The sequence below is a fragment of the Dysidea avara genome, chromosome 3, assembly GCF_963678975.1.
Source record: "Dysidea avara chromosome 3, odDysAvar1.4, whole genome shotgun sequence".
Taxonomy (NCBI): Eukaryota; Metazoa; Porifera; class Demospongiae; order Dictyoceratida; family Dysideidae; genus Dysidea; species Dysidea avara.
The window spans coordinates 34475528-34488982 of NC_089274.1; the positions used below are offsets into that span (position 1 = coordinate 34475528).

Genomic DNA, 13455 nt, shown 5'->3' on the forward strand with positions numbered 1-13455 from the left:
GCTTTAGTTATGCAATTGCAAGTGATTGTGACATGTACAGTTGGCTAAAAAATATGTATACTGAAGTTATGGTTAAGAAGTAGATAAAAATCCAGAGAAAAGTTGGGTCCTTGCTGGGATCTGGGTCCACTGTTTTCACCTACCCAGCGTAGTTGTGTTTAACACCTATCAATACCAGCAAAGGCATTAATGGTGGCAGTGTGTTTGTACAGGGTATATGGATATTTGATACTCCCCTTTACTCTGAATAATTAATGGCATGGAATACATAATGGCAGGATGAAAAGGTATATGAGAGAGATAAAGTAACTGGCAAATATTCTCCACAAGATAAATAGAATATTATGGCTTCTATTAATATATCCACACAATGTAACACTCTGCATGTTGATTGGATACGCCCCAGAAGTTGATTGGATACACTCCACAAGTTGATTGGATACACCCCACATGTTGATTGGATCAAAGTATAGTCTTACACTGCAGTGTCAAAGCAAAGCAGTGCCAAAGCAAAGCAGTGCCAAAGCAAAGTAGTGTCAAAGCAAAGTCAAAGCAAAGCAGTGTCAAAGCAAAGTATAGTGCTTAGTCTTGCAATTTGCACATCACCAAGGCATATTATAATCTGTACTGGTTCCTTTGGTTAGGTGGGTTGTTGCAACACAAAACATTACATCATGTGAATCTACAGCTAGCAAGGATTGCGGACTTACTCTTCAGATGGCTGGACATGTACCCAGGTAGCAGTGTCTTTTCATGACACTGTAGATCACCTAAAGCTGTGATAATATCCATAGCCTTTTAACTAGTATACTTGTGTCAGATTTATAGCAGATGACTAAATGACTCTAATCCAGCAGAGCAATAATTTGCACCTGCCAACCAACCAATTTACACTTTGCAGCACAGGGGTACTAGTCACATGTATACCATGCATCACTATCCTATAGCAAACATTACACGCAAAACATGCACAACTTGCAACGGTCTATGCTACCTAATAGATAACATGAATTAGATGAATATCATCATTGATGTTCTTCAGAGCAGTTGCATCAAGACTGTAGCAATGAGTGCTTTCCTCCCAGGCAGAAATAATCCAATTCTGTACAGAAAAGTCTTGCAAATGTATATGACCTGTAATGTTAGTGTAAGTCGCCAATCGGCACCATTTTATCTAGCAATTGTAATTCTTCACTGGAATGACATATGAATGACATACGAATGACATATGAGCTGGCTTTAGTTACAGAGAAGCCATCACCAGCTATGTGAAGAAGCCATGCTACAAGTGACAAAAAAAACTATCAGTTACACACATCTTTTCATGCCATAGGTAAACAACATCTGTTCATTGTCTTCGCTTTTGTATAAATGTTTTACATGTTCACATTGTCATCAGTGGTTGTCCAAGTCATCCTAAGAACACGCTACCTTCACCTTCAGCCGATCCTTCAAGGCCACGACACCTCTTACCTACAATTGGTGACCCTGACGCCTGGCCCATTACCTACAAGTCTCTTAGCATGCCAAATTTTAATTATCTCATGTGAGTAATCATTGTGTTATAAGTGAAATTGCAAAGCATATCATGTGGCATGAAGTATGTATTATCTGCATTCTGTACCTACAGTGATTGACCAATTATCAGCAGAATTTGCAAATTTGTGAGTAATTACCTCTCTGGTGCCTTGTTGGCTCATTGTGAAATTTTTATGGGATATATACAGTCCTTAGATAACTCTGTTTCACAGAAGTTTTACAAAGATGAGGCCAGCTAGCTGTTTGAGAGATGCACTGGTTTCCAATACAAAATTATTTTATGTATATATAACTTCATATATTCTGTTGTCTGTATATAATTTACAAGTTGATACATGCCAATAATTAGCGACTTACACTAAACACAAAACCTTAGAGTTATTTGCTCTGCTATGGCCCGCCTATCTATCACGTGCACATTTCGTTGATAGCTAGGCACCTGCAGTAAATAACTTTTCAGTAGTTGTTGGTAGCTATCAGCCACAAACACTCTTGTTTGCAACTGTAGTTTTATTCACACCTTCATATTTACTCCACATGATCATAGTCCACTCACTCGTCAGATTCTTCTTGGTCTTTTGGTGCGTTCAAGTCGGCCCGTTCTGCTTTCCTTACGGCTCTTCTAGCAGCGAAAATAGTGTCAGAAAATTCTGCAAGGCCTTTCTCAACTAATTCTGCTGCCTTCTTTTTTGAAGTGAAAAGAAAATCCATTGTCCGCCCAACTCAAATACTGTGAACAATTAGCACCTCTGTTTTCCATGCACGATCAAAGCTGCGCGAATAAGTAGTCAATGCACGAAAATATAGCGAAAATAAACGGAACAAGGCCAACCATCAAAGCAACCAAGGTATGCAAGTAAGTTTATGGCTTCTGTGGGGTGCCGCGAAACCATGTTTTCCAATGGCTACAATGTATTTTAGCCTTGTCTTTCTGCGCATGGTGCTCAAGGGCAAGCATACTGGATTGTGTTGAAGGCTGCTATGACACTTGGAGCTTTATAAACTTTTGACACTGCTCAGTCTATGTTGGTAGTTCATACCATGAAACATGACAAAAATATGCAGCAGTAGAAATAACTGCTCACAATTTTTGATTCAGAAGGTTGCCATTGATGTTCAACGTGGCAATGCTGCTTCTGTAATGGCAATAATACCATCATCCCAGGACTGGGTAGTTTGCCTCTTTGCCCACTGTTATCTTTGTGGTTGTATAGCTTGTAGATATCTCATGTACCAAATTGCTCACATATGACATCATTTTTGTGCACGTAATCTAGAAAGCACAGAAGACAAAGGTAGGCCTGCTAACCTAGGAAACAGAAAAACCTTGAGACTTGGTCTTGACATCCAGAATAGACCAGTGGCGTAGCCAGGAAAATTTTTTTTTACCGAGGCAAAGTCTATTTATTGAAATAATTGAGAGGGTCAGCTTCTGACTCAACTGATTCACACACACTTTCAAGATTGGGTGGTACAGCATTTGCAGGTTGACTCTCTGTTTGGATGGAAGAAATTATTTCAGAAGACTGAGCATTTTCTACATGTCATAAGTAATGTTCCAGCTTAGTTAATGCTACAGTATATGCATGCCATGAGTACTTTAATTTTTAGACTATAGTGTAATTGCACTCAACACAAAAACTGAATTAGACTACTCCAGAGATATTTTGAGTGATCAGGCCATCGTGGGCTGCAATGGTAGTCATAGTCATGCACACTACTTTTTCAGCATTGATCTGCTGTGATGTTTTAAGTCAGAGATTATCTCTTTAATGTGATGTTCAACTGCATGTGCTAATCATGTCAAGCTAATGAGTCTAGGGGCATGCTCTCTTAAGGAAATTTTTGAAAATATATGCTTTGAAATGGTATGTGGAGGCTAATTTTTATTGTAACTGCTAATACATGATATCCATGATCAATTGATTAACATAAATGTAAATGATTTAGACCAAGCAGTGCAATGAGTATACAGTGGCTATAATCTGCACTGAATTTTCTATTAGAGTATATTACGATGACTACTCTATTAGAGTATCTCGATCTTTTTACAAACTCAAGTAGCTGAAAAGTGATCCATCCAATTCCGGACTGTGTCACCAAGAGTTCTGGCCTTGCTTAGTACTACAGCCATAGATACTATTGTGTGTGTACAATAATGCTGTCTAGTAATGTTTGAGTAGAAAATTCAGCCTGTTCAGTTGAGCATTTTTTTTACCGAGGCAGCTGCCTCAATGGTAGCTACGCCACTGATAGACTACTGTATCTGCACATTATTATAGGCAGACACAGCAAGTTGCAGCAGCCCCCATGCCCATGTAATGGGCAGATAGGCCACCTTTACCATGCAACACATATACACATGCCCATCTTCATATGGGCATCAATATAGCATTTAAAACATGTTTTGCATCACTAATCTATGCATGGAATATCTAGACCTGCAGTAAATGTGTGCACGAGTCTTATTTCACCAGCTAGCTAAATGTACTTACTCGGAAGTCACTGTGTTGAAAGTGAAAGTTACTCTTTTATTCAGTGCTGTGAAGTTGTAACACGTGACTGGACTATGGAACATTCTGATATAAGCCCAGAGTAGGTTGGTCACGTGTCATCATTCATCTCGTGATCTCAAAGGAAGGGTTGAACCTTCACACCTCTTAGTATTCTAAAGGACGTACGGATTGTATATCCATAGATAGTATACTAGACAGATGCTCATAGCATCGTAGGGGCGAGCCTGAGCTACAGGACAGATTATACACGTGTACATAGACATGGACAGAGTCCACCAGCCTAGTATGACATCATCAGAGATATCGACGTCAATTTTTCACAAGAACATGCACTTTCCTTCATTGGAATGGCTACTCTCCATGGTCAAAAATAACATCTATCAACTGTATTTCACAATTTTGTCAGGAAATATTATGTTCAAGATATGGTGGTCAACTGAAAGATTGATATGAGTGCCAGCCTATACCCGGCAGTGTGATTAAAGTTATCGTATTAAACCATAGATAGTCTATTGCAAGTATAACTACCTTCCGTCTCTTTCTTCTGGCGTTTCCTGGGCTCTTCGTAACCTGTCGCGCGCTCTTCTTCTAGCTAGCCTTTCCTCTCTTCCTGCTTCACTTTCTGCCATATCATGTGTAACCACGTGAAACCAAGCAGCATGGAGCAACCCGTTTTCTTTCAGTAAATTTTCGTGAACGCGACGTACGTACGTACGGCTAAGTGGGGTGATGAATACTCTGTACTCTCAACCAACACCCCTAAGGACTGTATACTAGAGTCAACTATCAATTAACGGGCACTATGGTTTTCGAACAGCTGCCATGCTGGTACTGCTCAGTATGTATAAATAATGAAAGTTATTCCAGTGAACATTGTACTGAAAGGGAGTCATCTATCTTGTATTTGTTTGAACGTCAGAAGTATACTACCTAAGCGCTTTGACCTCCTAGCATATATTTGTTGTCACAAAGTAGATATTCTTGCTATTACTGAAACATTTTTAGATCCATCTATTTCTGATGCTGAAATTTGTCCCACTTCATATTTAATGTTTCGTTGTGATCGTTCCGGGCATGGAGGCGGGGTTCTCGTGCTTGTTCGTGACAATTTACAAGTTACGCCTCGTTATGACTTGGGTACTCTGTGTGATGAGCTTCTTTGGCTAGAGATTTGTACTAACGATGGACCTGTCATGTTTGGAGTGTTTTATCGCCCACCAACCCAACGTGCTGATAACCTTGTGGCTCTGAACAATTGCTTACTGTCGATTGCTCAGTACCCTATCATCCTCTGTGGTGATTTCAATTTGCCATCTATTGACTGGTCACTCACATTTCCTACAGTATCTTCACCTGCTGCTAACTTAATGTGTGATCTAGTTCGAGACAATTTCCTTTATCAAATGGTGAAAGGTCCAACTCGTCATCATAACCTACTAGATCTTGTCTTTACTAATCAACCTGATTTATTCCATGATGTTCAAGTTGTTGATAATCTACCTTTAACTGATCATGATGCTGTCCAGTTCTCATTTGCTGTTGTTGTGCCACATCACTCTAATCGTAAAAGGCTGTTGTACAATTACAAAAAAGCTGATCTGTCACTTTTACGTGAGACGCTTTCTCATGTTCCTTGGAATATTATTGAGGGTTCTTGTGATATTGAAGAATCCTGGCAATTGTTTAAGGATCTGTTTTTATCTGCTGTTAGTGTATCTGTTCCCCGTATTCAATGGAGGAGGAATAAATTGAAACATTGGTTTTCCTACCAGACAATACACTTAATTCGTCAAAAACGGCGACTATACCGATGTATTAAATCTCTCACTACATCTTCCCCTACACTTCTGCAGAAGTATAGATCCTTGAGTAATACAGTTCGTCGTCTGACCAGATTGGAAACTAAACGACATACTGAACAAATTTGCCAACAGTATGCTGGAAATCCAAAGAAGTTCTGGAGCTGGGTTAACTCTTCAAAGGGTAAACGTAATCCCATTCCTATATTGGTACACGATGGTGAACCTGTGAAGGATGATATAGACAAGGCCAATATATTTAATCATTACTTTTACTCAGTTTTTACAAAAGAAGATATGTCCAGTCTAGGTTGTTTGAAAGAGTCTCTGGATCATCAGTGTCCTATTATATCATCTGTAGATTTTTCACCATCTATTGTGTATGACACTCTGCTAACTTTAGATGTGTCAAAGGCTTGTGGCCCTGATCTTATTCCAGCCTATTTGCTTAAGTGTTGTGCTGAGGAAATATCTTCACCTCTTTCATTTTTGTTTCAGAAATCAATGAGTACAGGTACCTTGCCTAGAGATTGGGTATGTGCCAATATTGTGCCTGTCTTTAAGCGTGATGATAAACATGTTCCTAGCAACTATCGACCTATCAGTTTAACATCTATTGTTATCAAGACTATGGAACGTATAATCCATTCTGAACTAACTGCAGTTTTAGAATCTAATAACTTGATTAGTGCTCAACAATTTGGCTTCCGTAACCATCATTCAACCACTCATCTCTTACTTGAGGCTGTACATGATTGGGCTGGAGCCTTAGAATGCCATGATTGTTGCCACTGCTTATTCTTGGATTTTGCAAAGGCATTTGATAGTGTGCCTCACCATCGGCTTTTGTTAAAACTGCAGGCCCTGGGTATATCTGGTGAATTGCTTGGTTGGGTTAACTGTTTTCTTACCACACATTCTCAGAGGGTTGTTGTAAATGGTCAGTTTTCAGATTGGCTCCCTGTGGCGTTCTGAGTTCCTCAGGGCTCCATTTTGGGTCCTCTGTTCTTCATCTTATATATTGATGACATTAGACACATTGTCAAGCATTCGTCAATTAAATCTTTTGCTGATGATATTTCACTCTATTCTCGGGTGTCGTGTTATGATGATTGTTTAAAGTTACAGGAGGATTTGTCAAGTGTCTATAATTGGTCTTTGAAGTGGCATCCTAAATTAAATCCAAAGAAGTGTGAAGCAGTTAACATCACTAATAAACGCCATCCAATCAACTTTGAGTACTTTATTGGATCTCATCCAATTCCATGGTCACAGAAAGTTAAATATCTTGGCATTGTAATCAGCTCAAAACTTAGGTGGAATGATCATTGTCGATATGTAGTCAGTAAAGCTACTAAGTGCCTGAACCGTATACGCCGTGCTATGTTTGGTTGTACCCAAGCAGCTAAAGTTAGTGCTTACAAAGCTCGTTACAAAGCACTGGTTAGACCCTACCTTGAATATGCTTGCGTAGTGTGGGCGCCGTACACAGCACAGGATATTAGTTTGTTGGAATCGGTGCAAAATAGAGCTTCACGCTGGATTAAAAGCTTTTGGGATGCAGCTGCTCAAAAATGGTCTAAGTCGTCGTCGGTTTGCATCAGTGAACTGGGATGGCCTTCACTTAAAACACGTCGAAGCTATATATCTATCTGGACCCTCTACTCCATTTATCATAAAAGAACTGCCATCAATTTCTCAAGGTATTTTCATTTTAACACATTGGCTACGAGGTCACATACTTTGACATTAAATCTTGCGTCGTCAACTATCAACGCATTTCGGCACTCATTTTTTGTGACTACACCTTTTCTTTGGAACTCAATTCCTTTTGAAATTTTATCTCAAAGGACTGCTGGCAGTTTTAAGACTAGGTTAAAACATTATCTTTTTTTTGTAATTAGGTAGGGTCCGCAACGCGAAAAATCGATATCCTCCAATCAACTATCTAACTATTGTCATGTGTTAGGCTAAGTGTAACTTGAATAACACCAGCATGGCAGCCAAGTTTGTCACTTTCTTCTGGTAGAAAACGATACAAATGGCTTAAAATCACGTGAGTTTTCGTTCCAGCAGTTCGTAGGGTTCTTCGTATGCCACGATATTCACTCTCAACATTGTTCAAGTAGTCTATCATCAACTCAAAGTATTGGTGGTTTGATTATATTGGTCAGTTTCCGGTGGCAGCACCATCTGTGCAGCTTTTTGGCGACAGACAAAATGTTTCTTGCTCTGGAGCACAGGACAAGCAGAGCAGCAACTGCGCCGTGGGTCAGCAATGACCAGTACTAGGTAAAGTACCTGCATGCGGAGTATGGTTATAATTGAAGCTTGTTAGCCATCTGGCTGAGCCATCTATATGCTGAAATTCGGCCAAAATGACGCAATTTTTGCAAACAAATACCAGAATGGTTGATACATCAGTGAGACAGTCTCTAACAGCAAGGATACGAAGCTTATAAACACCTAACAATATGGCTATTTCGCCCAGTAAACGCATAGAGCAATCCGATGCATAAAATAGGCACTCACGTGATCGAAATTTAAATCGCGAAAATACCCTTGAAATCGCTTTCATTTCTGAATAGGAACCATGCAGTGTGCTCCTTTTGTAAATATTTGTGTTAATTGTTCACTCAGGCGTGGTCTGGGCCAGTGCGGGTGAGTTTTATGCTGTGACGGCATCATAGGGAGAGTCTCAGACTGCTGGGCTAATCGAGATGTTGAACCTAATGCACATAAACTGATTGTCACTTGATTCCAAGTGATTTTAATGTCATTGGAATAGATTATGATTGTATTTTCCGAGATTTGAATATCAATCACGTGAGTGCCTATTTCATGCATTGGATTGCTCTTTGCGTTTACTGGGCGAGATAGCCGTATCGTTAGGTGTTTATAAGCTTCGTATCCTTGCTGTTGGAGACTGTCTCACTGATGTATCAACCATTCTGGTATTTGTTTGCAAAAATCGCGTCATTTTGGCCGAATTTCAGCATATAGATGGCTCAGCCAGATGGCTAACAAGCTTCAATTATAACCATACTCCGCATGCAGGTACTTTACTTAGTACTGGTCATTGCTGACCCACGGCGCAGTTGCTGCTCTGTTTGTCCTGTGCTCCAGAGCAAGAAACATTTTGTCTGTCGCCAAAAAGCTGCACAGATCGTGCTGCCACCGGAAACTGACCAATAAAATCAAACCACCAATACTTTGAGTTGATGATAGACTACTTGAACAATGTTGAGAGTGAATATCGTGGCATACGAAGAACCCTACGAACTGCTGGAACGAAAAATCACGTGATTTTAAGACATTTGTATCGTTTTCTACCAGAAGAAAGTGACAAACTTGGCTGCCACGCTGGTGTTATTCAAGTTACACTTAGCCTAACACATGACAATAGTTAGGTAGTTAATTGGAGGATATCGATTTTTCGCGTTGTGGACCCTAAATTAGGTTTATTGATTTTGTAATTATTAAGTAGTTCATGTTCCTTTTGTATTTGTTTGTGTGTAATTGTACATGTGAATGTATGTTCTGTGTTGGGGATCACCTTGTACAGGCAGTATTGCCTTTTGTGTTACCCATCTTTGGAAAAATTGATAATAATAATAACTTCATAGAAATCCAACAGCTTACGTTATTATACCACAAAGTAGCCTACACTAAGCAGCAATTATCCTCCACTCCAATAATCAGGTATGTAAGATTAATAGCGTGAGAGCTGCAGCTAATAGTATGCAAGGTCCGATAAATTCCAGGTTCGAACAAAACCATCCATTTACGAACATTGCGTTTTAGCTACTACCAGAAAACAACGCCCATTTTTTTTTCAAATTTATGTATAACATACCTGTGTTCATTAGCTACCAATGACCAGAAAATGATTTCGATATATGTAGCATAGAGGGAGTACGAGCCTTACGATATTTGGTGGTATCTTCGAACGCCATTCATTTTTTATTTAGTCATGCCCACCAGTAGATTTTATGCTTCTGCAAGAATTGCACCAGTGCTAAAGTACAGAAACCGGTAAATAAACACCTTGCATGTATAGAACTGTACTATGAAGTTGATTTATTATTTATTTATTTTATTTATTTATTTATTGATTAACAAACACCCGACAGGGTTTTTACGCTAATGTACACGGTACGTACACATAAGTGCCTAGTTTAAGTTACAATAACATAAGTGCCTATAGTTTAAGTTACAATAATGATTAGTACTAAGTTACAATAAGTGCTAAGTTGCAATAGGTGTTAGGTTACAATTAGTGCTAAATACCAGTAAGTGGTAAGTTACAATAAGTGCTAGAATTTCAATGAGTACTAATAATGTACACGGTACGTACACATAAGTGCCTAGTTTAAGTTACAATAACATAAGTGCCTATAGTTTAAGTTACAATAATGATTAGTACTAAGTTACAATAAGTGCTAAGTTGCAATAGGTGTTAGGTTACAATTAGTGCTAAATACCAGTAAGTGGTAAGTTACAATAAGTGCTAGAATTTCAATGAGTACTAAATTACAGTGAGTGCTAAGTTACAAAAAATACAATAAGTGCTAAGTTACAGTTATAAAGTAGGAGTAGTTGATTGTTTAAATGTTTCAAGATCAATGTTTGGGATACATAGATCGTTCCAATGGGGAATAGTTCTGGGTAGGAATGAATAGAGATACGTGTTTACTGAAGATTGTATATGATTAAATTTCTGATCATATATGATGGGCTCTGGTAGCAGTTTGATTTAATGATGGCAGACAGCGATTTGGGACCAGTAATAAATGATTAACTATCTTGTACAATAGGATGAGGCGTGCTTGCTTTTTGCGTTCTTGTAAAGATGGCCAATTTAGTTCATTTAACATGTCTGTGATACTGTCATGGTGGTGTCTGTTCCAAGGCTTATTTAAGACGAAACGAGCAGCTCGATGTTGAATCATTTCAAGTTTAGAGATGTCATTTTGGTGGTGTGGGTCCCAGATGGCACAACAATATTCGATAGATGGTAGCAGAAATTGTTTGTAGGCATATTCTTTGAAGTGTTTATGACAGGAATGTAAATTTCGCTTTAGGAAACCAAGTAATCGATTTGCTTTGTTGCATATGTAGTCAATGTGATCGTGCCATGAAAGTTTATTGTTCAAGTAAACTCCAAGATATTTAATCTTTTCTACTGATTTCAAGGGCACTCCATTAATTTGATATGTAAATGTTTTGGTGGTATGGTGTGTGGTAACTTGTAAGATGTTGCATTTAGATACATTAAAGTCCATCTGCCATTCATTTTCCCATTTTATAAGAGTAGTTAAGTCATCCTGCAGAATCTTCTGATCACTTGGTGAGTGTATAGGCCTATAAATTAAAATGTCATCTGCAAACAGTCGCAACTCACTATGTGTGTTTGTAGTTATATCGTTGATATATATTAGGAAAAGGGCACGCAGGTCCAAGAACTGAGCCTTGGGGGACACCAGATGTTATGTCACAAGATATGGAATAATGGCCTTCTATTACTACTTGCTGTGTTCTGTTGTGTAGAAATGATTCAAACCATTCCAGAAAACTTCCTCTCGCTCCATAATACTCCAGTTTGTTTAGAAGTCGAGCATGTGCAACCTTGTCAAAAGCCTTGGAGAAGTCTAGTACTGCCAAATCTACCTGTAGTTTATTGTTTATTGCTTTGGCTATGTCATTGACAGTCACAAGCAGTTGTGATTCACAGGAGTGATGTTCTCTGAAGCCGAATTGATTTTCTGTTAAGATGTTGGTTGACTCTAGATGTTTCATTAATTGGCTGACAATGATGTGCTCTATGGTTTTGCAGATTACTGAAGTTAGTGATATTGGATGGTAGTTTTTGGGATCTGATTTGTCTCCTTTTTATAAACTGGTGTGACATATGCATGCTTCCATTGAGTTGGTAATCTACTGTAGCTGAGAGACTGTTGGAAGATGTGGGTAAGCATAGGTGATATCTCTGCTGCTGTGGCTTTTAGGGCATAAGGGTGTAACTTGTCAGGACCTGGAGATTTGTTTGATATCAAGAATATTTTGGTTGTTGCACTGCATTTTCAGCTCCTACATGAAGGAGATGCAAAAAAGTGAAAAAAATGAAGTAAGGAGAATCAACCTCCTGACCATCCCAATATGTTAGTCTGCGTGGCCCACTACAAATATCATCATAAAGAATGAGCTTTCCTTTTTCTACCTTATATGGGCGCAAAAAGATGCACACTTTGTTGAAATTTCGCTACTTTATGCACCCATATGTGGTAGATAAAGCAACGCCCTTTAAATTTTATGGTTGTATTTGTGGTGGGCCACCTAGACTAACATATAGGGATGGTCAGAAGGTTGCTTCTCCTTACTTCATTTTTTCACTTTTTTGCATCTCCTTCATGTAGGAGCTGAAAATGCAACCAAAATACCCTTGACATCAACTTCACAGTACAGTTTTATACATACAAGGTGTTTATTTACCGGTTTCTGTACTTTAGCACTGGTGCATTTCTTGGAGAAGCATAAAATCTACTGGTGGGCATGGCTAAATAAAAAATTAATGGCGTTTGAAGATACCGTCAAATATTGTAAGGCTCGTACTCCCTCTATACTAAAGATATCGAAACCATTTTCTGGTCATTGGTAGCTAATGAACACAGGTATGTTATACATAAATTAGAAAAAAATTGGGCATTATTTTCTGGTAGTTAAACGCAATGTTCGTAAATGGATGGTTTTTTTTTTTTTGGATGGTTTTGTTCGAACCTGGAATTTATCGGACCTTGCATACTATTACTTGCAGCTCTCTCGCTATTAATCTTACATACCTGATTATTGGAGTGGAGGATAATTGCTGCTTAGTGTAGGCTACTTTGTGGTGTAATAACCTAAGCTGTTGGATTTCCATGAAGTGAGTGGCAGCTGTTCGAAAACCATAGTGCCCGATAATTGATAGTTGACTCTAGACATATGCTACTGCATGTTGGGGTGAGCCTGAATAATATTAAGTTAATGTTTTATGAATGTGAATTAACATAGAGATTATTTTTTATTAGAAGCTGTCAAGCAGAACAGTTTGCTACTTTTGCCGTATTTCACGGTACCAAGAGGTATTTCAGAATGGAGTCTGTGTAGTATTCCAGATGTTGAAATATTTATGTATATAATATGTTAATTTATACAGATGTAATGGTAACTGATGTAATTGTTTAGGACTGTGATTCAGTGTGACAACTTAAATTGAAATTATTACACAACGGTAGCCATGACTATTATTATTGTAGACTATAAAGGCATAATTACAACTACAAGAAGTAAACGTACAGATGATATTTTCCAAGTGATGGCTGCGTACGTAATTGTTGGACTATTGTGTTGGAATTGCGGATGGCCGTCAAATTTGCCAACATCAATTTGTTCATCTGCACTGGTTTCTTCTGCACTGCTTTCTTCTTCTTCTGTGCACAAATCATATCCATCTTCCTCTTCATTGTAGCTGTTGTAGGGCTCGTCATAGTGGAGAGGATCTCAGTATTGCATAATGTTCACTTTGATGATTCAACCATCCAAAAATGTGCAATCTTGTGCTG

The 13455-nt window shown here is 38.6% G+C and overlaps 1 protein-coding gene across 2 annotated transcripts in view; it reads right to left on the reverse strand.

Annotated features, from left to right (window-relative positions):
* LOC136250811 (BAI1-associated protein 3-like) overlaps positions 1-2310 on the reverse strand; it is an 87000-nt gene extending 84690 nt beyond the window's left edge. For both annotated transcript variants that reach the window (XR_010698732.1, XM_066043116.1), the window contains exon 1: positions 2096-2310. Coding sequence is in view for 1 of the 2 variants with exons in the window: in XM_066043116.1 (XP_065899188.1) it covers positions 2096-2250 (155 nt within the window). In the remaining variant the exon portion in view is untranslated. The remainder of the gene's footprint in view (positions 1-2095) is intronic.
* Positions 2311-13455: the final 11145 nt, after the last annotated feature.